At 39.2% G+C, this 27,468-nt stretch overlaps 1 protein-coding gene across 1 annotated transcript in view; it reads left to right on the plus strand.

Annotated features, from left to right (window-relative positions):
* The first annotated feature begins 846 nt into the window (after positions 1 to 846).
* SETX (senataxin) overlaps positions 847 to 27,468 on the plus strand; it is a 33,593-nt gene continuing 6,971 nt past the window's right edge. The window contains exons 1-27 of the mRNA XM_009864903.1: positions 847 to 1,026; positions 2,400 to 2,613; positions 2,802 to 2,911; positions 3,712 to 3,931; positions 4,231 to 4,350; positions 5,364 to 5,535; positions 7,027 to 7,117; positions 8,008 to 8,706; positions 9,618 to 9,691; positions 10,129 to 12,481; positions 13,305 to 13,404; positions 13,923 to 14,099; positions 14,697 to 14,945; positions 15,463 to 15,623; positions 16,146 to 16,299; positions 17,043 to 17,144; positions 17,625 to 17,737; positions 18,451 to 18,522; positions 19,564 to 19,713; positions 20,156 to 20,263; positions 20,878 to 21,065; positions 21,443 to 21,535; positions 22,316 to 22,473; positions 22,601 to 22,610; positions 22,930 to 23,028; positions 25,486 to 25,573; positions 26,571 to 26,957. Of these exons, the coding sequence (XP_009863205.1) occupies positions 847 to 1,026; positions 2,400 to 2,613; positions 2,802 to 2,911; positions 3,712 to 3,931; positions 4,231 to 4,350; positions 5,364 to 5,535; positions 7,027 to 7,117; positions 8,008 to 8,706; positions 9,618 to 9,691; positions 10,129 to 12,481; positions 13,305 to 13,404; positions 13,923 to 14,099; positions 14,697 to 14,945; positions 15,463 to 15,623; positions 16,146 to 16,299; positions 17,043 to 17,144; positions 17,625 to 17,737; positions 18,451 to 18,522; positions 19,564 to 19,713; positions 20,156 to 20,263; positions 20,878 to 21,065; positions 21,443 to 21,535; positions 22,316 to 22,473; positions 22,601 to 22,610; positions 22,930 to 23,028; positions 25,486 to 25,573; positions 26,571 to 26,957 (6,642 nt within the window). The remainder of the gene's footprint in view (positions 1,027 to 2,399; positions 2,614 to 2,801; positions 2,912 to 3,711; positions 3,932 to 4,230; positions 4,351 to 5,363; positions 5,536 to 7,026; positions 7,118 to 8,007; positions 8,707 to 9,617; positions 9,692 to 10,128; positions 12,482 to 13,304; positions 13,405 to 13,922; positions 14,100 to 14,696; positions 14,946 to 15,462; positions 15,624 to 16,145; positions 16,300 to 17,042; positions 17,145 to 17,624; positions 17,738 to 18,450; positions 18,523 to 19,563; positions 19,714 to 20,155; positions 20,264 to 20,877; positions 21,066 to 21,442; positions 21,536 to 22,315; positions 22,474 to 22,600; positions 22,611 to 22,929; positions 23,029 to 25,485; positions 25,574 to 26,570; positions 26,958 to 27,468) is intronic.

The raw sequence follows: 27,468 nt of genomic DNA on the forward strand, positions 1-27,468 counted from the left end.
AAGAGCTGCTTCTCCCAAAGGTAAATACAACAGTTGGCTTCTTTCCCAGCGCCTACTTAGGAGGAAATGTATGGATTTGCTTTATCTAGATTTCCCTTTTGCATTCCTTGTCATGGTAATTAACACGAGTCGGTTGCCACCTTTTCTTTTAGATAGTTCAAGCCTTCGTGCTTTTGTGGTATTCTGTTGAGTTTTTCAGACCATCAGGATCTGAGATAACTGTTACTGCTTAGTGAAGAGCTTTTGTTTTTAAAGGGAGCAGTCTGTGGTGAGAATTTTGTGATGCTTTCTAACTGTGATCATAATAATGAACACAGGAGAGTTCTGCATAAATAGCCTTTGCTTTTGGCAAGAGGGATTTGTTGACCTATAAATTTTAGCAGGAGATTAAGCAAAAAAGCTAATTGAATTTTGTACTCATTAGGCCCAGATTCCACAGGTACTAGTAAAACAGTGTAACAAATTTTAATGTTGTAGTTCTGGAAAGAGTACATTAAGTTTGGATGAGGCTGTTGGGTTTTTTTTGTGTGTAAAGTGAATTTTCACATCATGTTTCGTAGTTTGCAAATTATATAATTTGGCTTCTCTTTGGTGCTTTAGTTGTAACATTTGCCATTCAGGCTGTGTTTTTTGGTAATGTTTATTTAATACTTTAATCTGTATTTCTTTGTTTAATTGCATGCACCTGTACGATATAAGAACACATGTAGGTATGCAGCTAATGGGTTACATAAATCCTGAAGCTCATCACACTTGAAAATTAAGTGCTGTTGTGGCTGAAAGGAAATATTTTGGCACTTCCAGTCTTTGGACTAGTGCTAATTCTTTCTCCTTTCCATCCAAAGAATGAGCACATGCCGATGGTGTACACTTAGTGGTTCTGACACCACTGAGTTCCTGAAGAGCTATGCTTCTGAACAGCTGTCCCTGGAAGAATTTGAAGGATCCAATGATGATCTCTGTTACTGCCTGGAGTGTGTGGTTGAGTACCACAAAGCAAGGGAAAAATTGCCAAGGTTGCATAAGGTAATTAAGGGATTTGGCTCCTGCCAATTACTGAGCAGCAGGACTCCAGAAGAGGCTTCTGTGGTCCAGCCTCAGTGAAAGGGGGAGTTTTGTGCAGAGGTTGAGGTTTATTAGTTTTTGGGAATAGGATATGTTGCTTTTTAACTCTGACTTTTATATTGACTTGCAAAGAGCTGACTGTAAAACAAGACTACCTTCTTGTTTTGCACGTCTTCGAGTTAGCCAGAGCTAAAACAGTTGTGGGAACTTGCTGACCAATCATTATAGCTTGAAATTTGTTTGTGCTGTGATGATTCGATGTCTGGAAAAAGAAGAACACCTGCTAAACAAACTAACAGCTCTTCTGCATTTAATCCGTTTTCTTCCTTCCTCTGGCTTCTGTTGTGCTTTCAGTCTGTTCCTGTTTTGTTTTCTTTCATTTCTCATTCATAGTTTTCTATTATGCTTGAATAGGAGAGATCTGATTTTGCAAGACTGTGAGATTATACAATTAAAAAAAAATCGAAGAAGTTTAAAAGCTCCTTATTTTAAGCTTTTTATAGTTCTTCCTCATTAGTATCCAGTTTTGTATTTTGAAAAGCTTATTCTCTCTCATGTGTAAATGTATGTAAAATGAATATTTGTAGCTAACTTATCATAACACAGATGTCTAACAGGTTGCTTTTTAAATTAGTCAGCTAGATTTCTCTGGAAGGCAATCCCATCTGAGTATAAATTGGAAATAAGTGGAGTGACTGGACTGCTAAAAGTTCATTTCTGTGTCTATTTAAACTGTAGGAAATAACCTCTGTTGGTAATTGAGGTTTGCAGTGTTACTTTAGATGAGTAATAAGTGAGCAGAATCCCCTAGAAATATTCAGCAGGTCAGTCTGTTTGCATTGTTTATGTTACATTGTTTACATTGTCTGTTTACATTGTTACTCTGTTCCTTCCACTAATCCACTGCAAAATATGCGAGAAGATGAACTTAAAATTGTTTTTCCCATCTTCCTAAATATGGTTGTTTTCTGTATTGTGTGCTTTATATTGGCCAGTGTAACAAAGTTTAGTGCCTAATCTGGGGCCTGAAGTAATTAATTGAAACGTTTTTTGAATATTTAACAGAATTATAAAAATGCTTGTGGTTTCAATACCACCCTTCTAGAAACTACTTCATAATCTTAAATTTGAAGTGACAGTTTTGTGGTTTGCATACTATGAATTCCACCTCAAAACTGTTTGTTTTGCACCATGCTTGGAAAGAAACTTTTCAAAATGAAACTGGAAGTTTTGAAAGTCTAGTTAAGGTTTCTGCGTGTGATAATAAAGGTTCTTAATTACTTTCTTCACAAATGCACTTTGAATGGTTTTTTTTTTTTCCCCCCACTGAATAGGTCTTGTGGGAATTGGAGACCTCCCGTCTGGTTGCCCATATTGAGAAATCCATGCGAGAAGAAGCTGCAGATGATGATGATGAGTTGTTCTTAGTGGATGAGCAAGGAGAGACACGACTGTCTGGTTATGTGGGCCCAGAGTTTGAGAATAACCTGCGAGTGCCCATTCTAGAAATACTGAAATATCCATATCTGCTGCTGCATGAGAAAGTCAGTAAGTATCTTACTGTGGGCAGCTGGAAGGGCACCTCCTTCTGAAGGAGGTGAAAACAAATAGTAGTTAAAAAAAGTACCAGTCTGTGTGTATATATATTTATTTGTTTTAATTTTGATACTAAATATGTTTTTTGTTTTGTGAGCATGTAAATTAAGTCCTTACTGTAACTGTATTTGTCCTTTTAGGTGAACTGTGCGTAGAAGTGCTCTGTAGAATGGAACAAAGTCACAGCTCCTTTCAGGTCTTTGATAAATATCCAGGAATTTATCTCTTTTTGGTTCACCCAAATGAAGTGGTAAGTTACTTTTTCTCTTCCACTGAAACTTAGTTTTAAACAGTATCAGAACAGGTAATTATATTTAATGACAAGAGTATGAAAGTAGTAGCATTCAGAATTTTAATGATTTTTTTTAAATTTATTTTTTAACAATCTCTGTGTATATAAATGAGATTTCAGTAGGAATATAGTTACTTTTTCGGTGTTTATATCAAGAGGGCGTGAGTTGATACCATCATTTTGCTGCCTCATTTGATGCAGCAGCTTGCAATTGCGGTAGCTGTACTGTTTCCAAGACTGGTGTACTTCAACACCAACGTGCAGTGCACATTTTCACGTTGTCCTAAGAAAAAGTAAAAAATTTAAGAGCATTGTACGTGCTCAAACTCTGACGTTTTCTCAGTAGGTCAGAGAATGTTTCCACCAAGGCAAATGTCCTGTGCTGACAGCACAGTTGACCATCTGTGGTTATAGTGTTGTGTTAGGTAATTAGAAAATGTTGGTCAGTAATGTTTAAACAATGTAAAGCAAGTACCAAACCAACTGCCAACCCTTTATCACATAGATTCCAAGGAGTTTTATTTGTATTTAACCCTAAATTTTAATTACTTTGTTACCAATGCCTTCTTGTAGGTGTAGTAAGCCACTTTCTAAGGTTATTTTGAAAAAAGACAAACTCTTACTTGCGATTGAGACATTAACTTCAGTAAAAATATGCTGTTGTCCCATTTGTAGTACTAGTGACTCCTAATCTTTTACAGCATTGTCATTTTTGTTCTTTTCGTTAATATGTAACTTTTTTTTGCTTTAATCTTTAGATTCGTCGATGGGCCATCCTGACAGCAAGGAATTTAGGGAAGGTTGACAGGGATGATTACTATGACTTACAGGAAGTGCTGACTTGCTTATTCAAAGTTATTGAGTTGGGGCTTTTTGAGAGTCCAGATATTTACAGTTTTACAGTGATTGAAAAGGGTAAACTCATCCTTCTGCCGTCTCATTTATATGATACTGCCAACTACAAGAACTATTGGCTAGGTGAGTATTTATGATGAGAAATGGATTTGTACGTGTAGTCTCTCGCCTTGTAAGCAGTTCTTTCAGGTCAGAGCTCTGCTATTTCATAGGTGTTGTTTATTTTCAGGCAGAATGGGAAAATTGAATGCCTTGCAACTGCAGTAGTGAGGTAGTGTTTAATTAGTTTCGTGTTGCTGCTGATCTCTTTGGTCCAGTGTTACACTGCTACTGGCGTTTGGAAAGTGATCTTCAGTGTGCTGAAAATCAGCACAAATTTTTACAAATGTATGGACAGTTGGGTTTGGTGTTTTTTGTTTCAGGGATTTGTATGTTGCTAACAGTGCTGGAAGAACAAGCTATGGACTCCTTGTTACTGGGCCCAGACAAACAAAATGATTTCATGCAGTCTATACTTCACACCATGGAGAAAGAAGCACCTGGTAACTAATTTTGATACTGAGATTAAGACAGTTCATAGCCTATTTTTCATCTTGATCAAACCTCCTTGCTTATTTGAGTAAACTCGTGGTAGAGTAATGCTGAGGTGACTGTAACAGAGGCATATTTATTTTCTGGAAGATAGCCAGTATTGCGCAGTATTTCAGCAGTGCTGACAAATACTGAAAAATGACATTCAGGCAAACTTAAGTGGAGAAAGGATGTCAGTGCTTTGCATAAGACTGGCTTAGATAGAGGTTGTGAAAAGGACAAATCTCTAATTTCTACTATATTGTTTTCATTTAATCTATAGGTAGTATGGACATGTGCATTTTACTGTGGCGTGAAGCGTGAATTTTGAGTCCTAAAATAAACACCTTATTGTGGAGTGCTGCAACTTGCCTAAAATCTGATTCTTCCCTCCATCTGCTTGAGGGAAGCTGTTCTGCAGCTGGGAGTTTAGACTTTAGGGTTTGGACTAGTAGCCCTTGGGCTCTTCTTGTAGGTCACATGCCATGGCATAGCCTGGGAGTGACACATGAGCTCAAGACCTGGAGCTGCCTTTTAAATGACAACATCTTTATAAGCTTCATATGTGTATTGTGGAGATGGTGCCACATATAAAGAAGGAAGAACATGCTTGAGGGAAATCCAGTTGATTCTAGGTTAAATTTGTTGTAGCTGTGTAAGTTACACCTACTTCTTAGAACAGCACTGCAAAAATTGGTGTGGAGGAATTAGTTTCATGGAGTTGGGAAATACTAGTAATAGTTCTTCAGGTTCCTGTTGATTTAAGCCTGCATGATGAGCAGTATCTGACTGTATAGATAAGTCAGGTTGACTTTTTCGTACTTTTTTCTTTGTCCAGATTAAAAAGCATAGTTGCAACTTACTACAATATGTATCTTTTATATTAATATTTTTTTAAAAAATCAACTATTTAAAACTTAAGCTTATTCTGAGAATGCACAGGACTCTTGCATTTCAACTCTGCGATATTACTGTTATGTTTCAGATGATTCTACTGACCCCTTCTGGCCAGCGCTGCATTGTTTCATGGTTATTCTGGATCAGCTCGGATCTAAAGTATGGGGTCAGCTTATTGATCCTGTCCAAGCCTTTCAAACCATTATCAACAGTGTGAGCTACAACAATGAAATAAAAAATATACGCAATAGCTTTAAGAGGTCAGTTTTATTAAAAGACTAGAAGAGATTTATGACTTTAATACCAGATAGTGTAGTAGCTTGGTCGTAGTTTTCTTGTCAGTGCGATTGTAATTTGTGTTGGGGGAGGGAAAGAATTCAGATTTTACCAATTTCAATCAATGCAAAGATCAAGTAGGTCCCCTAAAATGGTGAGGTTTATGCAAAAACTATGTACTTGCTTCTTTTTGACTACTACAGAGTCTGAGATGCTTCAAGATTAATTTTCTTCTTTTTGAATCAGGAGACTGCTAACTGTTTAGTGCTTATTTCATGCTATACCCAATTTGCACTTAACTTTAATGCAGATTGCCATGCTTGAGATTCTTGGTATGCAAATTTATGAATTTTCAGTGGCTGACGTAGTTCCAGATGACAACTGATTTGAATGTACTTTCAGTTCATGTCAAGTCTTCAGTATTTCTCACAATTAGGTTTATGTAATGGTATAGTATGTGAGAGTCATGGAACTACCCTTTAATAAGGTCAGTTAATATTCTGAACTGCTGAAAGGAAGTGCTGTGAAACACATGGAAGCATCAAATGCTTTTTGAAAGGTTTTTGTTTTCGTATACTTAGATCCTAAGATAAAAATGGGTTTTTTTGAATCACTTCTGAGTGACAATGTTGTCAGTATTGAACGGGAAGTTAATTAGGTTAAGTGTTTATGTTGTACGAAAACGGTTGATTAATACACCGCTAGGAAATAGCTGCTAGGGGAGCAGAAATTGAGAAATAGCTGCTAGGGGAGCAGAATTTTGTTACATAAACTTGAACTACATCACTTGGCATGCTGTCCCTTCTAAGGATTTTTATGAGAATCCAAGAACCAAGACTTTAGGAGCACCTCCTATCTTGGAAGACTGAAATTATGCCTAATTTTAAACAGTTGGTGGAAAATAGTAACTGGATAACCACACCAATTATTTGCTGTTTTCCTGTAGTATAGTTTGAATCAACTTTGAGTGACAGTGTCTTAATTATTCAGTATTTTTGTATGTGTACAGTCTACAATGTTACCAGTAGCTACCCTATGTGTATATGGAATGTTACAGCTGGCTGAGGAAGGCATATTAAAGGAGATTTTCTTCAGTTAGGCAAGCTATTTGAGTGTTATGTTCAAATACTTGCACGTGAAGTTTAGGAATATGTAGCCATGACTGAACTGCATTTATGCATATACAATTCAAAGAAAATAGACTGCTTCTGGGTATTTGTTTTAGGAAGTCAAATCCATGACTTGGTAGAAAGCTTTTTTTCCCTGATTCAGTTGCTTCCCTCACCTCTTATGAGCAGAGTAGAACAAGCTCTACAGTTTGAAGTATGGTATCTCTTTGTAGGTGTGTTTTATCACTGACAAGTTCTAGTAGTCACGTGGTCAGTATCTGAAAAGTGAAATCTGTGTCTTGGCCAGTTGGCTTGCTTATAGTTAGTTTTCTGTATCTATCTATAATGATGTGTATTTCTTTTTAGGACCAAATCTGAACCAGAACCAGACTACGATGATGACATGGTTACTTGTAGTCAGATTGTGTATAATTATAACACAGAGAAGCCTCAAAAGGTATTGAAGAAATATTTTATTTTCTTATTCTTTGAACTCTAATCACTGAGTGATGCTGTCAGTTAAAACTATGTATAAATTACAGAGTGGAAGGTAATGTGTTTCTACTAGTGATGGGTGCAAAGAAAAAATATATTATCTAAAGTATGTCACTATTGTGTGATTTAAATAGCAGTCAGTGTGGTCACTTCTTGTTTAGCTGGTGCTTTCAGGTACTTTCAAGCTGTAAGAGGAGAGAAGGTGTTTGTGAATTAGGCAGAGATGGTATTAAAGCCAAAGAGTTCATATCAAGATTGAAACAAAGATCATTAACTCAATGAAAACTCCGAATTAAGGTTTTTAAAGAAGCTGCTGAATCTGCTCTTGCCTTTCTGTTTGTCAGTATTCCAGACTAATATATTGAGTATGAAGTAGTGAAGGATGCTGTGATACAGTTTCAAATGTTAGACCATGCTCCAAAATGGCACCATTTTTCCTTGTTATGAGCAGAGTAAACATGAGTGTGGTGTTCTCTTGATATTGGTGCTCCGTGTTTATGAAATATTTTTAAAAGCTTTAAATATAGATTTGATGATCCGAGGTTAAATTATGTCAGCTTACCATCTTCTTTGAAGGGTTTTACAATGATTTAGGGAATACTACTTTACACTTGCCACATAGTTTATGGTTTAGGAAAGGAGTTCCTGGTACATGTGTTAGTTTCATCTTTGTTTTTTGCATTTTTGAATTTTATTTTAGATTTTGACTTGCATTAGGATATAAGACTTGTTACCATTTAACAAACACATCTTTGAAAGAAAGCAAACTTTCTGGCTTGAAAAATAAACCTGGCAGATTAAACCGTACAGGCGTTTAAACTGAAGATGTTGTGTGGTAAATTTATTTTTCAGGATGCTGGGTGGAAGACTGCCATCTGTCCAGACTACTGCCCCAACATGTATGAAGAAATGCAGACATTGGCTAACATGCTTCAGTCTGATATCGGCAGAGATACACGTATCCACGACAGCACGTTTCTGTGGTTCATCCCTTTCGTTCAGTCGCTTATGGATCTCAAGGACTTGGGTGTAGCATATATAGTAGAAGTCATTCACTACCTTTGCTCAGAAATCAAAGATACTCTCAATGAAAGATTCCAGCAGTGTGACAAAATCTCTGAGTTTTTTCTTCTGATTTTGGTGTCGATTATTGAACTACACAGAAATAAAAAGTGCCTGCATTTGCTATGGATCTGTTCCCAAGAATGGGTGGAGGCAGTGGTGAGATGCGCGAAGCTTCCAGCTATAGCATTTACGCTTCGCACTGACAAAGTGTCTGGACACTGTGTGAAAAGTTCTTCAATATCTTTCCAAGCTTCTAACTCCGTGCAGCACTCCTGTGTGCAGTTAATACGCAGCCTTCTTAAAGAAGGCTATCAGATCGGGCAGCATGCTCTTTGCAAGCAATACCTAGACAAGCTCAATCTTCTTCTGCGAGGAAATGTATCTTTAGGTTGGCATCTGAACGTCCAGGAAACCCAAGAATTGCAATTATGTTTAAAGCAAGTTATAAGAAATATCAAGGGCAGAGTGTCGCATACCTCTGCGCCAGTAGGAAACAGTGCAAACTCAACAACTTTGCCTGCTCTTTCTATAAAGCAAGAGAAGAACACGTGTGATGATGGATATAAGATGAGTGTATGTGGGAGAGATGACCTTTGTTCACCACTTGCTGTCATATCGAAAGAAGATGGAAATAATCAAGAGAAGCATTTTCCTAGAAGAAAGAGTGAAGGGATGTAGTGATGCACCTAAAAGCTCAAGATTTTGGACGTCCACAGAATGCCTCTTGACTAATATTAAAAAGGAACCTAATGACTCGACGACTCAGGAATATGGCTACCCACAGAACTCTTTGGCAACAAAAGATTGTGGAATAGTTCAGGAAAATAAGAACACCGATCTTGTGGCAGGGAAACGTGATATGGACAATCAGTGCTTTAATCCAAATGCCCAGCGTTTGGATTTCAGAAGAGGCACAGAGTTGGAAAATACATGTGAAACAGCGCTCATAACGCCAAAGTGTGAGGATGTTCAAACTCGTGGTGATTCTCTAGAACATGTGTACAGCTCAGATGTAAAGGAGAGCAACATGTCTACCGGTTCCCCTTCGAAATTTAAAGTAGATCCGCACAGACTCATGGATTTGAAAAACAAGGTACAGAAAATTGAATGGCCCTCAAAATTATCACCACCAGCAAAGTCACATGACATGAAAAACTGTGGTTCAGCCGCTAATGCCTCAAAATCGGAGTTAGAGCAACCTAAGTTTTGTATTGGTTCTCTGTGTACAAGCCAAGATTGTCATAAATATCGGGGAGGAAATGCTGTGTGCGAAAACAAAGTCACTGTTGATGTTTCGTTTTCAAGGAGTCATGAAAGTACTTCAAAGGAAAGTGGCAACAGTCCTTTTCAATCCAGACTGGCCCCCACTACACAACTATCAAAAGCCCCCCCACTAGGTTGCTCTAGCTCCTTTAAAAGTGAACCTCCTCTGCAGGAAGATGGAGGGATTAGTAACACCTTACTGCAAAAAGTATCCACTGAAGAAAAATCAAGTTCGCTGTTGAAATCTGTGTTTAAGAAAGATCCTGACATGCAAACTTCAGATTGGGAACAACCTAATGTAAGTGGCTTAGTTAAATATGACTCTACAGGTCAAATTTCAAAGACGTTTTGTACAGTTAAAACTTCAGCAAATGGTTGTGTTCCATCTAGCTCTGAAAGTGAGAGTGGTGTATCCAGCCCTGCTGCTCCGATCAGGCCATTATCAGTGAAGTGTGAATCAAGTGACAGGTTGGTTGAATTTTCAAAATATTTCAAGAGAGAAGATAATTCGGTAGTTGAAGAGGAGGGTTTTGTGAAGAAGTTTTCTGAAGATTGTACTTCAGCAGACTCCCAGGTTGCTAGAAAACTGAGTAAATTATCTTTAGCGGCACATGTCAAAAGTGAACATTTTCCGTTTGATTCAAGCCAAGAAAACTCAGTCCATGATATAAAAAGGAAAGTGAAAGGTGCTGTGAGATCTTCCAGTGATGGCCAAAGTAGCAAGTCTTCCTGTGTTGGAGTTTGCCTTGACAACCAAGTCATCGTGATTTCAGACTCTTCTGATGAAGAAGGGCGTGCAGCTGACAAGAAGGGAGCAAAAAAAATGGATGAAAATGTGTGTCCTGAAGAGCAGCCTGCAACTTCCAGCTGCGTTTCTGAATCAAAACCTCCAGGCTCTCCCTTACTACTGGAAGACTGTGAGTCTCAGTGCTTTGAATTTGAAACTCAAGCTGATATCTTTTCAGCTTGGCAAGATACTCAAGACTATAGTATGGAAGCAACTCAAGAGTACAAACAAGAATGTGTTTCAACGGTGGGTGGCAGTAGTAATTCTGATGGCTTTCTGAATGATCACACAAACGAATGGGGTTATGATGTGGATTACTTAAGCGATGATGCCATGGAAGAAGCAGACTTGATAGAAAAGCAGATAGAAAGTGTTTCTCATCAGAAAGAAGGTGATAATACAAAAGAAGTAGTTAATTCCACATTGCAAGAATCCATAAGTAAGGAAAATGCAAAAGAGCAGCTGGAGAATTTTGCAGACAAAGGTACTGTTGCTAAACACCTCACCCTAGACTCAAAATCGACTGAACCCAGAGCATCTACCTCTAACATCTCATTAGCTTCAAAGTTGGCCCTTAAGAAAAGTAGTGTGAGCCCACGGAAGAACATAGCAAAATCTAAAGGAGCGAGAACTATTCTAAGAAGTCCTAAAAACCCTTTCGTTCTTAAAACGGCACAAAATAAAAAACTACTTCAAAGTACGCTAAGAATTTCTCAACCTGACCGGTCAATGCCTGCTGTGGTTCCGCCGAGGAAGGTTCGGCAATGTCCTGCACCAGCATCGACTGTAGAAAAACTCGGTCTGAAGAAGGCACCCCGCAAAGCGTTCGAATTATCCCAGCGCTCTTTGGACAGTATAACGCAATTGCGCAGCCACGGCAAAGCTGCAGGGAGGATTGGAGTTCCACAGAAACGGGAGACTAAACAAATTGCTGCTCAGAGTTTGTATGTAAAGCATAACAAAAAATTTCTAGCCTGCCAAGAGCGGCAATATTTAAGGCAGACAAGGCCCAAAAAAAGTGTCAGAGCGAAAAACCCCGCAGGAAGTTCTGAGAGCAGAAACAAAAAAGTTAGCACAGTGTCTGCAAAATCTGTGAAACGAAAGCCTGAAAATTTTGAACTGGCATCTGTTGAAAACCAAAGAGAGAAAAAAAGGGAGACTGTTAGTCCCTCTGCCAGCAAGAGAAAATTTGAAAGCCTCTCGTGTGTCTCTAAAATGCTTAGTTCTTCAGACTTGACTGGAAAATCAGAGGGTTACAATAGGGTGGTTCCTCCTGTACCTGTGGATTCAAGTCTCAATTCTTCTGTGCTTGCTGGGCATGATAAAAATGAACCTTCCGGAAAAGGTTGCGTTGTCCAGCCGGAGCATGAGAAGACAACTTCAAAAGAGAATGGTTGCACACCAGATGAAAACAGTGAAGATGACGATGATTTATTTTTAACTCAGCGAGAACCTGAGGACATGGAATTATGTTCCCAGGAGGAAAGTGTTCGAGATACTACTATAGCTAGTAAAAAACCAGAGGAGATGGATACTGCTGAAAGCATTCAGCAGAATGAATCCTTGACTGTTGTGAAATGTGAGTACAAAGACTGTGTTGAAAAAGTGGGAAAACCAGGAGAGTACTGTAGTAAGCATTCAGCCACCACCAGCTCAGCAGCAGATCACCTGTTTGTTAAACCTTCTCTCCTGCCACCTTCGAAAATAAGAAAGCCTTCCACTACCAAAATTTTCAGCTCGGTGAGTTCTTCACGGAATGCAGCCTTAAGCAAGGACCTCGAAAACGTTCCAAAGGTATCGCCAGCTTCAAAAAGCAAAGCAAGCGCAGTGAAACAGGTGGTGATCCGGCCACCGAGCACGAAGGCTGTACCGAGAGGCAATCAGCCCTGCGGCTCTCCAAGTTTCAGTAACCTACCTCAACCCCGTGCTTATGATAACGTTCTTCAGCCACAAAACAGACAGAACAACGTTCCAAGTAATTACAGGCCAGCCCGAGAAGCTTCCTTTATTGGCGCTCAGCAGCGGGATCATAGTGTGTTTGTTAAAGAAGTTCTCAAATGGACTTACGATATGTTTGTGAACTCCAGCCAGTTTGGACCTCCGAGTAATCTCCTGCAGTCTGTAGTAGCCGCTGTTCCTGTCCAATTTCAGGGGTACAATGACTATTTTAATACGTTTTTCCCCTTGATGATGCTAAATGCCTTTGAAACAGTAAGTAGCTATCTGCTTCTTTGTTTTCATCAACCCCATTAAATTTCACCAAGGGACTGAAAATTGTTTGATGTCCTCTGAAAATGTTCAGATGTGGTTCTGAATAGAGGAATGATTTGGGGAAAGCAATCTAGACAGTTATATTGAAGGCTGTCGGTGCTATTCATCTCAGTGAAATCTTTATTTTGGTGCACTTCTACAAACATGCACAAGGAGGGGAAAAAGGAGGTGGTTCCTCTTTATAGCATATAAAGCTTAAAACAGAAATCTTTAAGAAACTTGAGGTCTTCTGATGACGACCTCTCTATAAAAAGAGTAAGAACATGATGTTTTGATTTATGTTGAATTTATTTGGGAGGTTAGGTTAATTTGAGGAGTACTTTTTTCCAAACAGCTAAGTAGCTTAATAGTGAGAAAGCACAGTGTTCCTTCAATGAAAGACTGTGCTTTCAAGTGCAGTCAATGCATCACTTCTCCCCTAGAAATAAGGTAAAAGAATTAAGTCAGTACCAGAGTATTACTGGTGTTTTCAAGTAAAAACACAGTTGGGGAAACCCACATTTAAGTGCTTTGCAAGCAAGTGCATTAAATGGGGATTGGGTGGGGAGGAAGTGCTTTTGTTTGCCCACTGTGTTTGTGTGTAACATGTCTTTATATAGCAAAAGAAAAAGAAATGGGTGAGATTCTTTGTCTTGTACTTGACAGTAGGTTAGCTTTTTATTTATGCTTAGTATGTTTGCCTTTTGAGTCATGATCAGCTATTCTTCTGATACACTAAACCCTTCAAAGTATTGTTATTTAGCTTTTACTTTCCAACACGTAGCTGGCACAGGACTGGATAGAAAACCAGAAAGCAAAAGAGAAGTGTTACCTCTTCTGCTTACAGAACTTCTGTGCTGACTTGAATACAGCAGATTTTAAAGGTAAGAGGTGTGGCTTGTGGGTATTATTATTTTTTAAATTATTATTTATAAAACTCTTCTAATTTTCAAGTAGACAATGCCTTATAATGAGCTAGCACTTAGATAATTTTAATTTACTTTAAATACAGAAAATACCTTGAATTTTCTGTTTTACAGAATGCACGTAAGAGATATGTGTTTTGCAGGGAGTTTGTGCCTTAAGTGTTCAGTACAAAATGTTATTTGATTGCTGTTGGAATACTTTTTCTCGCACATTTGAGATTTTGTTTCAGGTTCTTTTGATAAAGAAAATAGTTCTTGACTGGCTCTATTTCTATACAGTGCTATGTTCAGGCTTAAGAATGAAGGACAGAGTTAAAACTCTAAATCTTTTGCTGTAGCTTTTAATAGTTTTGAAAGTGAACTGGTGGGTGTTACTGAAGTTTATGCAGTATGTTAATCATAGCACTTCTGTAGTCAGTAAGAAATTGTAACCATTTTCCTTTTAACGTTCTAATTGAAAAATGTATTTCGGGTAGCTCCTTTTCGAGAAACTGATCTGGCAAGGCAGCTTCATCCGAAGGAGGATGACTTGATCCTTTTGGTAGTTCAAAAGAAAAAAGACCCCTTTAGGGAAGACAGTGAGATGGAGACCCATATAGTGAACCACGTTGGGCTTGTGACACGATTTTCTCGTGCATCTGGCAGTTTAACTAGTAAGTAAATGGGATTGAAAAAAAACAGTGTGTTTCTTTTCGGTTTCATGTTTCTTCATAGCTGGGTGTTGATAGATGCAATGTGCCACTTACCTCAGGGGAAGTGGGGTTGCTTTGCCACCGTAGCATGTCTGTTCCATGCTAGAAGCTTCATAAAAAGCCGGGAGCTGAAGCTGCAGCCCTGCTTTCCTTGCATTTTTCTGGGGACTTCCTTCAATACAGATGTGCCATTAACTTCACTGATCTCACTGACTAAAATTTTTATCTTCTGGAACTGAATCTATGAATTCCCAGGATTACTAAGTATCAAGATTCATGCTGCCTGATTAAGAGAGTGATCAGAGTTGTTTTACAGAGCACTGGTGGGTTCCTTTTGGGAATTGTTTTTTTTTTTTCATGATGGGGAGTGGGGTAATGTTTGGGCTTTTTGCAAGAATTAGATGTTGGCTCCATAACAGAAGGCAGCACTTGGCTCTGGTGAATTCTTTGCAAGACCTTTTTGAATATCAATTAACAGTTTGGATTTTCTTTGAATTAACGACTTGTAGTATTGATTTTATTTTTTTCTTCCTTCCCTTTCCTCCCTCCTTTTAATAGGACAAAAGGAGCAGCATACCATCTGTCATCTTTCTGTGCAAACTCGAGGCAATTTGTCATTCTTCATAAATAAGGAAGTGAAGTGTGTGGTGCTTGGCTCCCTGGTGACTGTCCATCGAACGTTCAAAGGTCTCCTGCTCTTGAGCAGGAGTCCCCTGGCTAAACCCATCATAGATCCACGTTACCAGGACTTCTGTCCCAGAGATTTGCCTGTAGCTTCAGAAAGTGCTGTGAGTCCTGCAGCTAGAAGTGGTAGTTCGGGGTGACGAAGTGGGCATTTGGATCTCTTTGAGTTTTGTAAAACTGGTTTTGCATGCTGTGCTTTGAGATGACCAAGTGCAAACAGACAAGTTTGAGAAGCCCTGAGGCACTACGCTTTTCAGAGTTGGTCATTTGGGTGGGTAGAGAGGCTCAGATTTCCTCAGGTGTTTCTGCTCTATTGACATGGATACCAGTAGTACACTCAGAAGCAGCTTTCAGTTTCTTTTCCTGACTGGAGAGGTGTCTGCTTGGGGAAATAAGGTGTAGGGTGGAAAAGGTAATGCAAAATAAAGGTGTGTAGAATAAAACAAAACTTTCATTGCAGCTTTTGAGTCAGGATTGGGTGTGCATCGAAACCAAACCTGGAATCAAAAGCTTCCCTGCCCTTCAAGTTTTGGAGTTGTAGCTAAAGGGGTGGAGGGGTATTCTGAAAATAGGTAAAACTAACATGGAAGGATTGATCAACATAAAGAAATTAATTGCTTTTTCCTCCTTCAGGCATCAGGTATGAATGAATACAATGAAAATCAGAAGAGAGCCATTGAAACAGCTTATGCCATGGTAAAGCAACATCCAGGGCTTCCCAAGATCTGCCTCATCCATGGACCGCCTGGCACAGGGAAATCAAAAACTATTGTCGGACTTCTGTCTCGTGTTTTGAGAGAAGTGAGTGAATGTGATTGCCATATGCTGGTGTTTGGCTTCCCAATGGAAGTCAGTGATAGCTTAAGCTAAATGGAAGTGTAGCATTGGTACTTGCTGGGGATATATAAGCTAGCTTAATTAAATCCATACCGTATAGGGTGTAAAGATGGAAATAATACCTTTTGGGCATCTTGGAAAACACTTACTTTGCAGATCTTGAGAAGCAGAATGAAGAAAATGTGCATAATTGGTAGTATAAATGCTTGTTACTTAAAAAAGCTTAGTATTTTGATGTATTAAAGACTGTTACTTGGCCTGTGCCATTTCTTTGTGTTTCATATTAGCATCCAGTAGATGGAAATTTATGGAAATAGTATATTTTACTTGTTGTTACTCAGTGTAAGACATACATTAAGAGGTATTCAGGTGCAATAGTCCTTGTACTCTGTATGCTGATCAATATGAGCATACAGTCTGACTTTTAAATTACAAGTTAAAACAATCTGGAGAGCCTATTTTGATTTATTGTTAATTAATCTACAGAATACTAGAAATGAGAAAACAGCTCAAACAAGTTCCAAGATCAAGAAAAACCGTTTCCTGGTTTGTGCGCCATCAAATGCTGCTGTTGATGAACTCATGAAAAAGATCATCATTGCATTTAAGGAAAAATGCCAGAACAAACAGGAGCCTTTGGGTATGGTTTATTTTAAATTTCTCTTTATATCTTAAATAGGCAAAATGTGAAGGAGAAACTGGAGCAGTTGATTACATATAATACTTATACGCTATGCTAAGCAGCGTTTTTCTCTTAGGGAACGTGACTGATACAGCCTCGTACTGTTATTAATTTTAATATGCTTTTCAAAAAGGTGTATTTTGTGGGTTTGGTTTTTGTTTGTTGTTTTTTTTAAACAAATTACACTTTGTCTTTGTATAGACGTTGACCCTTTCCTCATAGTGTTAGTTGCAATACACAATTTAAGTTCTCCTTCAGGACTTGAACATAAGACTATTACATTGATTTTGAATAAAACTGGACTTCACTGAACATTCTAAATACTGATGAAAATTTCGATTTGTCAGAGTGTCTCACTATTGCTTGGTTTTGTTTGTGTGTTGTTTTTTTTTTCTCTCCTTCTAATGTGTGACTAATACTAAGTAGATGAATCTGAATAACATTCTTAACTGTTAGCCACCACTAAATTATAGGGAATTGGTTGAGTGTGGGGGTTTTTTTTGAGTTCGGAATTACTTTTTTTTTTTTGTAGCCGCATTTAAAGAAGTACAAGGAAATTGTTGCAAACCCCTGAAAATCAGAAAAGGAAAAAGCTTGTTTGATATCCACGATGTCTAAATTTATGTTTTTTCTCTCTTGCACCAAAGTGCAGAGGGGATTGATGCAATCTGAAAGTGTTTTGACTCTGATTTTGTAAACAGGAAATTGTGGTGATATCAAATTAGTGCGACTTGGTGCTGAAAAAGCAATCAACAGTGAAGTCCGGGGATTTAGTCTGGATAAGCAAGTTGAACATAGAATGAGTAAGTAATATGCAAATCAGACTTTTTATTCAGTTGTCTTTAAGAGCTTGATGGCGTTTTGCACTTGAGACTATGTGTCCCTTAAGAGGGAGGATCTGGTAGAAGATTTTTCTATAATATTGTTTTTCTCAGTCTTACTGAGAAAGCGTCAACTTACATGTGACCTAAAATCTACACAAAAGCAAAGAAATAAGAAAGAGAACTTCATGGGTTTTTTTAATATATTTTTTTAAAGGCATTGTACTAAATGCATGTTAAAGCTATTTTTTATAAGTAGTGCAGATATGCAGCATGAGAACTACAGTTGGAACCAAATCTCATCATCTTTGTTTTACAAGACCTTGATAGAAAAAGGGAAATGCAATAAAAATGAGTGTATCTATTTGTTTTTAATAACTTAAGATGCGTAACTGAGGGTGAGTGTCATAGTAACATGTTTTTTCAATTCCTTCCATGTATTTTCCTATGTTTTTGTTCTAGAACGAAAGCCAACTGACTATGATCGGGATCTTCAGAAGAAAAAAGAAGCTTTGGATCAAAAGCTGGACATGCTGTCTCGTCAGCGTGCCAGGCAGAGATGTGAGAAGAGGGAGGTAATAATAAGATAATAGTACTTTTTAGTCCTGTTTATGTTTTGTGTGTCCATGACTGAATCCAAAGAATAAAGAACTCTCTTTTAATGCCCTCTCTGAGAAGTAACTCTCTCTTTGCTTTCTTTTTTCAACTAATAGCAACGTTGGTTAGCATCATGGAAGGGAATGAAGAACGTTGCATAAGGAATTTATTTGCTTGTACTAGTCTTTTCAACTGGTTGATCATGCCACTTCTTGTTCTCATATTCAGGAGTCTTCATTTGGTTCTGTCACCAGTTAGATTTTTAGTGTAACCATATTTATAAATCTTAATGATTTAATTTTGTTTTATACTTCAAAGCTCTGGTTTTGTTTAACTGGAAATAGTGAGATGCCTCGCAATCTGAGATTTTGGAATCTTTGTGGCACTTAAAGTTTTCTAATCTTTGTCTAAAAGTTTGGCATTTGTTGTCAAATTGCAGGTTTCTGATGGTAAACTGTTTTCCCAGTTGCACAGAAATGTAAGGTGTAGTATTGTGCATTGCAAAGTCTAAGTATGTTGACAAATTTCTAAGAAACTGATCAACCTCTTCAGAGACATGATACTAAAAGACAATTTGAGCAGTCTAAATATTTAGAAAATGAGTTAGGGTATGAGAGGAAAAAGGGTGTAAGGGAAATGTGAGGTGGTATTTTTTCCTCATACATGGTTTCCCTTAATTTCCCCTGTCTAGAGTCAAATGTTAGATGATGAAATCGGCAGACTTTCGAAGGAGAGACAGCAGCTTGCTTCTCAACTGAAAGAGGTAGGAATTTATCCTTAAGGCAGCTCCTTAAGTATTTATATTAGAGGGCTGGTTAGCTCAGTCAATGGAGCGTAGCGCTAACAACGCTGAGGTCGCGGGTTCGATTCCCATTTGGTCCCCATGTGTTGCCTGATCTAGTCGAGAGGTGGCATCCCTGGCGGAAGGGAGGCTGGATTAAAATGATCTCTAAGGTCCCTTCCAGCTTAGGCCATTCTATGATGTGATATCCTTGATATTCTTTAGTTGGGGTGGAGGTTTACTTTCGATGTGGCTGGGAGTATTTGTTAAAGTAGTAGGTAAATAGAAGCTGTGCACTAAGTTATGGATGGCCTGGTGTGAAATCCAGGTGTACTTTGGCTGCATAGTGCAAAATGAAAAATTAAAAAAAGGTGGGACTATTCACTATTGCACTTAAGGATGAATTTTAAACGAAATGTGGCATATTTGGCAAGAAGGTAATAGAAACGCGTATGTGCTTGTGTTCTGGGGTGTGTCTGCATCACCACTTCCGTGTCCCTTAAGTCCTACTAGAATTGAGATTCTTCTGAATGTTTTTAAGTAAAGCAACAGCTGGAAGAATTTATTTTTTGTGTGTGTATGGAGATAGATCTGAAAGTGGAAATAGGCACTGATAGCAAAACCAGCAATTAAGGCTGGGTAGCATGAACTGTGAGATTAATGAAGGTTCATCTTTAGTGCATGTATGCTGACCCTTAATGGTCATGGAGGCTTGGAATTATAAATGTGATGGCAAACCAAACTTTAGCTGACAGTCTGTCTAGATTGCAGGGCTGTAGAGATAAAGAAATACTTCTTTCCAGTTTGTTACCTCTGTGGCATTGATCTGTAATTTAAAGTGAAATTAGCGCTTCAGTTCGATCGATTTGTGACTTTCATTTGTAGTAACGCAGGTATTCGTTGGGATAACGCGTTGTGTGTGATCTGTTTGGCAGTTAGAACTGTCCAGGCAGTGAGAAATTGCTCTAAAGTGATTCAAGAAAGCTGAAAGAGGAGATGTGGTGTCCTGTTGTACTTTTGAAGGTCCGGGGGCATTCTCAGAAAGTGCAGACAGATATCATCCTGGAATCTGACATCATCTGCTGCACACTGAGCACAAGCGGAGGAGTTCTGCTGGAATCTACTTTTTTGCGGCGAGGAGTTGATTCTTTCAGCTGTGTCGTTGTGGATGAGGTCAGTAAAGCTGTTCACAGTTACAGCATGTTCCACCTCTGAAGTCTGCCTAATTTAACTGATAATCAGCCTGTCCTGCTATGTGGAGCCACAAGAAGAAATTACTTTTTTTTCCCCCTTTTCTGACTTTTTTGATGTTTTAGTGGCAGATGGCTTTTGCTTAAAAATCATAGCTGATGCCTGGTTCTTGCTGTAGGAATTTCCAGATGGTTGGGTTATATTTGCTGTCTGTTTGGAGAGCTCTGAATACTAAATAATAAAATAAAAATTCCTGTTTGTATGTTTTATTAGGGAAAAATGAATCTTTCTCTTTTAAAAATTATTTTTCATAAGACTTAAAAAGAATTTGAGTTTTCTGGCTCTGTCACATGAAATTTAGTATACTTCCCTCCACTCCTTTGCTTACAACTTCTATGTTTTATCCTGTTTGCATATACAAAAGGCAGGACAGTCCTGTGAGGTTGAAACACTGATTCCACTGATCCATCGCTGTAATAAACTTGTCCTTGTTGGAGATCCCAGGCAACTTCCTCCTACTGTAAAATCAGTAGTAAGTATTCAGACTGTATTTTTTTTTTTTTTGTGCTATATAGTAGATATTTGTAGAAAATTCAAGTGATTCTTTTCTTTTATGTATATCAGATCAGGATGTGTTTCAGATAACTTTTGCTTGCAAGTTCAGTCTCTGTTATGTGGAGACTGTATCTGTAGTGCCTTCAGAAGTGTGACTGAAGCTGAGAGGTGTGTGTGTATCCTAGCCAACAGTAAGAAGGACTGTTTTAAACATCTGATAAAGATAGAAGGAAAAACAGATTAACTTCTCTAGAAGGGTAAATTGTCTGGAGGCTACATGCTTGGTTATTGAGATCCCACCTGGAAGATCTTGCTTTTCATTATCGTTGTTTTCAAAATTTTACTGTGTTGTAACTCACAAAGGAAAGTAGTCTTTAGCAAGACTACACTAACAAAAATTCAGATTTATGCAGGTAATCTTTACTGAAATAGAAAGACTAACACAGAAAATTGAAGTACAGGTACTTGTCATTTTGTCGGCAATTAAAAAATTTAAAAGGAAACAGGTAGTTTTAAGTCAGAAAGCAAATTCACATTGTTAATTTGGGACCTAATTCCCCAGGAGTCAGTCTCACGTTTTTCCTCTGGCAGAAAGCTCAGGAATACGGCTACGATCAGTCCCTGATGGCGCGGCTGCACAAACACCTGGAGGAGCAAGTGCAGAAGAATGTTTTGCGGAGCCTGCCGGTGGTGCAGCTGACGGTGCAGTACAGGATGCACCCTGACATCTGCCTCTTCCCATCCAATTATGTTTATGGCAGGACTCTAAAGACTGACAAGTGAGTAGCTCTTTGAAATCCGCCCGCTCAGAAAGTAGAACAAAGACATTTTTCATATCAGGATATTCTCCCAAGTCTGAAAATTCTTGAGGTTGTGCAGTGAGGGGGGAAGATGCTTAGTTGGAGAAAACTTGTTTTCCATCTCTTGTTAGTGCTGACTGTGATACTCAGGTAAACTCTGTGAACTCACTTAAAATTGAGTATACTTGCTGCTTGGTGTTAATTTCCAAGCCTCAGGTATATGCAGGTAGTAAATTAAGGACTCTTGAGAAAAAAACTGAAAATTTCTTGTATTTGATAGCTATAGTCTAAATAAATGAAGTTTCAGCTCTTAGAATTTCTTTAAGGTTATCTAGTAATAAAAATATTATTTACAGAGCCACAGAAGAGAACAGATGTTCTTCAGAATGGCCTTTCCAGCCCTACCTTATTTTTGATGTAGGAGATGGTCGTGAGGAGCGAGACAAAGAGTAAGTCCTACGTTCTACTCAGCCAAATTTTAGATTTGCTGCGAGTTCATCACCTGCCCCTCTGTTCCTTATATGCGTTAAGTAGCCAGGACTGCGTTTTCAACTTGATTTGATTTTACGAAAGAGCGAGTGTTAAATGTTTTTGGTTTGCTTTTTATTTATTTAATCTGAAATTGCTTTTAATCCTGGTTTGACGGTCTGTTAGGGGCCAATGAATGCCTGCAATCTTTGCTGACTCTAGTAACACTTTGAGTTCCTGATCGTTAGCTCGGTTGGTTAGAGCGTGGTGCTGATAACACCAAGGTCGTGGGTTCGATCCCCGTTTGGGCCCCATGTGATCTGGTTGAGAGGCATCCCTGCCCATGACAGGGAGGTTGGATTAAATGATCTCTAAGGTCCCTTCCAGCCTAGGCCATTCTATGATTCTATGATTATTTTTTTTTTAGCAGTAACTTTGTGCTTTCACAGCTGCATGCTGTTACAGTGCCAGAAGGTGGCAGGCTCAGTCCTCCCCTTTGCCTATCCTGTAAGGAAAGCAAAGCCTCTGTAGTTTTAAGGGAATGTTAAGTGCAGCCTTGCAGTGCTGCCACTTCTCCCGGTGTTAAGAGCCCTGCATCAGGGCCTGCTCACAAAGTTCTTCCAGCCTCAGTTGGAAGGAAGCTGCAAAAGTTCAAGACAGGAGCTTTGACTTCCTAATCCCCCTCCCAACTGGGCTGAAGTGTTGAAACTGAAACAGCTGTCAAACGTATTTCTGTAATGTTTCCATTCTGTCTTGTTCAGCTCTTTTAGTAATCCTCAGGAAGTGAAGCTGGTGCTGGAATTAATTAAAACAATTAAAGAAAAAAGGAAGGATCTGGGTCTTCGTCGCATTGGAATAATTACCCCTTACAGTGCACAGAAAAAGAAAATTCAAGAACAACTGGACAGAGTGTTTGGGAGTAACAGGTAAAAAGCATGAGTTTTCAAATGGAACTTGGCTCTTGCGCATTCGTCCTTTGGTTTACCCTCTTAAAATAACATCAAAAACTCTCAAACTTTCTTCTGTACTTAGTCATGCTTTTAAAGGAGACATGCAGTCCTGCTTAGAACAAGTGTGGCTTCTTTGTACCATTGTGCAGTTGCTGTAGACACACTTTGATTATGTTGCTGTTCTGAATAAAGCTGATTTACCAGAAAGCATAAAATTCCAGACAGACCTGAACAGCTTTTTAATAGTGATACTGGCATCAGAGAAGTAAGTTGGGCTTAAGGTTCATACACTGAAGCAGAAATCTACCCTGGATTATTTTGACAGGTGATCCTTAAGGATAGCATTTAGGCTATTTGCATCAGTGTGTTGCTTAAAAATTCAACTACCATAGTTTTAGTGGCTTGCTAATTTCTTTCTTCAACAGCCCAGGAGAAGTGGACACAGTGGACGCATTCCAGGGACGAGAGAAAGACTGTGTCATAGTGACCTGTGTCCGGGCAAACAGCACTAGAGGGTCCATCGGGTACGTTTCTCTTCGGTGATTTGCAAGTCCAGTTTCCACTGATGATCTAGATAACAGTTATATTTTTTTTTTCGTATGACCAACTAAAAAGTTGTAGGGAGCAAGTCACTGCAGCCAGAAATTAAACGGTATTTTAATGTGGGAATTAATGTTACTGGTTTGAGATCTCTGAACAAAAGGGACACAGAAATGTTCAGCATCATGTTCTGCATTACATGTTGATGAATTTGCACGGCTGCCCTGGCCTGTCTCTGTTTCAGTTTGGCAGGATTGGTCTTGGGCACTTGACTCTTTGCATTAGTACCACAACAGTTATTTTTCTTGGGGCTTCTTCTATATATATTGTAACTTTCTGGATCTTGCTGTCTTAAAATGAAATTTTCTGTGACTGTCACTATCCTACTAATAGAGCATTCTGTCTGTAGAAGCGCTGTTAGCTAGTCATATACGTTGCGAGGAATGTGATGCAGATGAGTCAGATCTTTGATTTGTAGATGAATCTACTTGTCTTCTGAATTTGGAGGAAACTTGCAGAAGTCTTGATTCAAGATTCCAGATTTGATAAACTTATATGGTTTTTTTCCTGTCTCAAACAGAAGGAACTAGGTACTGGGTATGCTATTTACCCCCATGTGCGCAACAGCAATTGTTGATTTGTTTGTGTAGCTTATGGACCATTTTAGTTTAAAAACCAGTGGTGGATTCAGGCCTTCTTAGAGTTCATTGCCTTTTAAGCTAAACTGTGGGAAGTCTGTTTTCATAAACAAGAATCTTTGTTTCTGCATACCAGATTTCACTAAGCTACTTATGCTTCTCTGATGCTAATTTTCTAATTGCTAGATAAAGCGCTTTTAATTGTGCTGATCCATGCTACTTTGGGAAGAGAAACAATCCCAATCCTATAGTAAACAACAGTGATGCTTTTTGGAGATTTCTTCATCTAGTTGACGGAGTTTGGAAACTGAAGGCAGCTAGAACCTGCCAGTTCTTGTGGCTGACACAGGACTTAACCTCTATCTGTCCTTTTGGAAGAAAGCTTTCCAGCTTACTGTATTGAAGTTTTATATACTAAAGCTCTGATAGTGCAGTGCCGTAGAAGTTGTATGTACTGATGGCTTGGACATCTCTGTTTCAGGGCCAGGCATCATTGGCGAGATGTGATGGGAAAGTTTTTTTTGCCTCAGTCTTACTCCTATGATCCTGTAGCTGAGCAAAGTATTTTGGGCTCCAAGGTTGCTAGTCTGGCAGTAAATTCACTCTGAAAGTAACTTGAAAAGGAAGGAAAAACTACAAGGAATGAAAACAGTTTTCTTTTCTCCTTTCCTGAGAAAATAATCTTGTTGTCTTTCAGTTTTAAAAGCTGTTAGGAATACTTAGTAGTCTTTCAAGATCCCTTTCTTTTTCTCCCGAGACCTAGAGAACGGTATTACCTGTGCTGCTGGATCCACTCCTCTGGTTTGCTCTATTTTTACCTGCCCTGCCCAAATTTTCTGGGGTGGCTCTGGGACCTTTGCAGTCTTTACTACAGGGATTGTGAATTTGCTGAAGGTCAGTGCCGTGACCACAGTATCAGTCTTTGATGTTGGACGTGCTCAAACTAAGTTGTATGAGACTTCATATTGCAAACTGTGTTAGTGTAGAATAAACTGTGTGTTTTGGGAGGTCTTTCATTAGAGAAGAAATAGTTGATATTAGTTCCACAAACCTCTTTTGGAGTTCTGCTGGTAAATCAGCACTAACAGAAACCAAGCTTTAAGAAGGCACTACACCTTTATTTGTTTAGATTTCAGTACATTGGTTTGTGATCCCACAAAAACAGACTAGACTGTTTTCCTAGAGCAAATAAAAACTCTTCTGCAAGAAAGTACTTTTTCACTCTTGAAGCATGACTAAGCAAAAGTCCTTCTTCATGTGCTCCCAGTGCAGGTCACCTTTAAAATAAAATATTCATGTCCAGCCTTCAGTGTTTCAGCAGAAAATTTTCCCATTCATCAGGCCAAATATTATTAATCTGTTACAGTTCAAGTCAAAAAGAAGCTTAAAGTCTTGATAGGTGAAGTGAGGTTGATGTCTTCTGTACTTTGAGGAACATTTAAGGAAGCAGTGGTTGGCATTAAGAGGGGATTTGATCTAAGAAAAGAAACATCAATGGCAAGAGCTGGAAAGAACTGGTATTACCTTTTCTGGTAAAGAGCTGGTATTTGCCTTTCTTTCATCAGGGAGTAAAGGGCTTTGCAGGGAGGGGTGAAAGAAGGAAAAAACCAGTTCATGCAAAGCCCGTCACATAAGGCACGGCTGCTGTGGTGGGATCTAGGGATGGGCTGTGAACTGCCACTGCCTTTGTAACTGCTTCTGTTATCTTCATTTCACTGAAATTGAACCCTACATCTTTTTCTCCTAACACTTAAACCTCACAGTAGTAGTAGCTTAGGAGCTTAGTTTTGTCTTGTCACCTAGGTTCCTGGCAAGTCTTCAGCGTCTGAATGTTACGATTACTCGAGCCAGATTCAGCCTCTTCATCCTTGGAAGACTGGAGACGCTCATGGTAGGTACAACGTTAATGAAATGAGTGTCTGTGATCCACCCTCTGAGGGCATGTCAGGGCTGGGGAAGTGAAAACCGTCCTGAGGCTGCTCTAGTCTATGAAAGGGGACCGTTTCTAGGGTATTGTTAAATTAGTACAATCCAGGTCTCTGAGGGTTCTCTTTGGCTGTAACTGTCATGAAAGCTTTAAGAAAATGATACTGTTTTCCTTGCTTCCAAGAAGGAAAGTTAGAAATTACTCTCACAATATTTCTAGGAACTAAATTACAACACAGTCCTTTACAATTCAAGTGTAGAGGTTGTGAAAAACCGTTTCTCTACTGGTAAAGACAGGATGGTGGCAGAGATGCATTCTTGCTTGATCCTTACGGTTCCTCTAGCTCCAGTTATGGCAGTTGTTACTTGATACTTAAGCAAGGAAAATGATTTTAAGAAACCCAAACCATTCCAAACCATTCCCCTGATTTTCAGATCATTTTTCCAACACTGCTTTGTGTACTTATGTGACTTGTGAAGATACTTTTTGCTTGCATTCTTTGAAACACCTGTTTCTGAAACAGAACTACATATTTAAGGAACTATAAAGGCCTACTGAATGTGTAAAGAATGCTCTTGAATAGACTTAATGTCTTACAGTGCTTGATTTTTATTCTTTTTCCGGAGGGGGAATGTTAGCTGCACCACTAGAGGGCGTTAAAGCCCTGTCCCTGTTTCACTCTCTGTACGAGTGGTTTTCATAAATATAGAAATTGTCATTTTAAGTAATAGCTCACTGATGGTTGAAAGTACCTTCCCTGTGTTACAGCAGCCAGAGTGCCTATTGCTGTTTTGCAAGTGAAACATAAGATTCTTCCATTCCAGAAGGAACATAACAGTGATTTCCATGTCAGTTGTGTCAGGTACTAAAGGGGTTGTCCATCCTCTGTCCATTTGTGTAGATTTATTTCTCATACAATTTTTTTTTTGGGGGGATGTCTCTTTCTGTTCTTTTTCTAAAGGAAAATAGAGACTGGAATGAGTTGATTCAGGACGCCCATAAACGAGGTGCCATTATCAAGACATCAGAAGAAAACTATAGGAAAGATGCTGTTAAGATTTTGAAGTTCAGGTCAACAGTGCGGCCCCCAACCAAACCAGAGACAAAGAAATCTCCTCTGCAGCCTTGTTCTTCCAGTAGCAAGAGGGATGAGCTCGCAAGCCCAAAGGAGGTCAGCAGCCCCACGGGACACGTGGCTAGTGCTGGCCACACTGAAGCCGAGGGCCCCAGCAGGCAGCGCAGGCTGCAGGCTCCCGGAGAGGCAGCGCCTCCGGGCCCGTGGAAGCTGCAGCAGTGCGTCCCGCTGATCGAGAGAAACTACGGGACCCGAGGCTGGCAAGCATGGCTAGTAGGACTGAAACAAAAGGCAAGGAGCAGACCTCAAAGGACAGTAACCAGTCAGCCCAGAGCAGTCTGGGATCAACGTCACAGCAAGGCACTGATGTGTCCTCAGCTGCCAGGGATCAGATTTCCAGAACAGAAATTTCTAAGAAGCCCCAGCACACGATGGGACGATGCAAAGGGCCTTCTGTGGTGTCTTCTGCAACTCACCAGAAGGGTAACCAGGGAGTTCTTGTGTCGAGAAGCAGCTCAAAAGGCCATGGTGAGGGAGGTCACAGTAACAGCAGCAAGTGGAGTGAAGAATTAATGAGGAGAATGCCAGAGGAATTGCCGGAGACGAGCGAGTCAAACAGTGCCAAGCGAAGAAAGACCTCTCACAGACTTTAGTATTAAATATCTATTCCCAGATTTCTGTCTTTCCAGGACTGTATTTTAAATTATTTAGTATGCCTGGAACTCCCTTATATTGATACCACTACTGTCGGTAGATCTGACTTTTCCCTATCCTGTCCCTAATT

The sequence above is a fragment of the Apaloderma vittatum genome, unplaced genomic scaffold (assembly GCF_000703405.1).
Source record: "Apaloderma vittatum isolate BGI_N311 unplaced genomic scaffold, ASM70340v1 scaffold8262, whole genome shotgun sequence".
NCBI classification, from domain to species: domain Eukaryota; kingdom Metazoa; phylum Chordata; class Aves; order Trogoniformes; family Trogonidae; genus Apaloderma; species Apaloderma vittatum.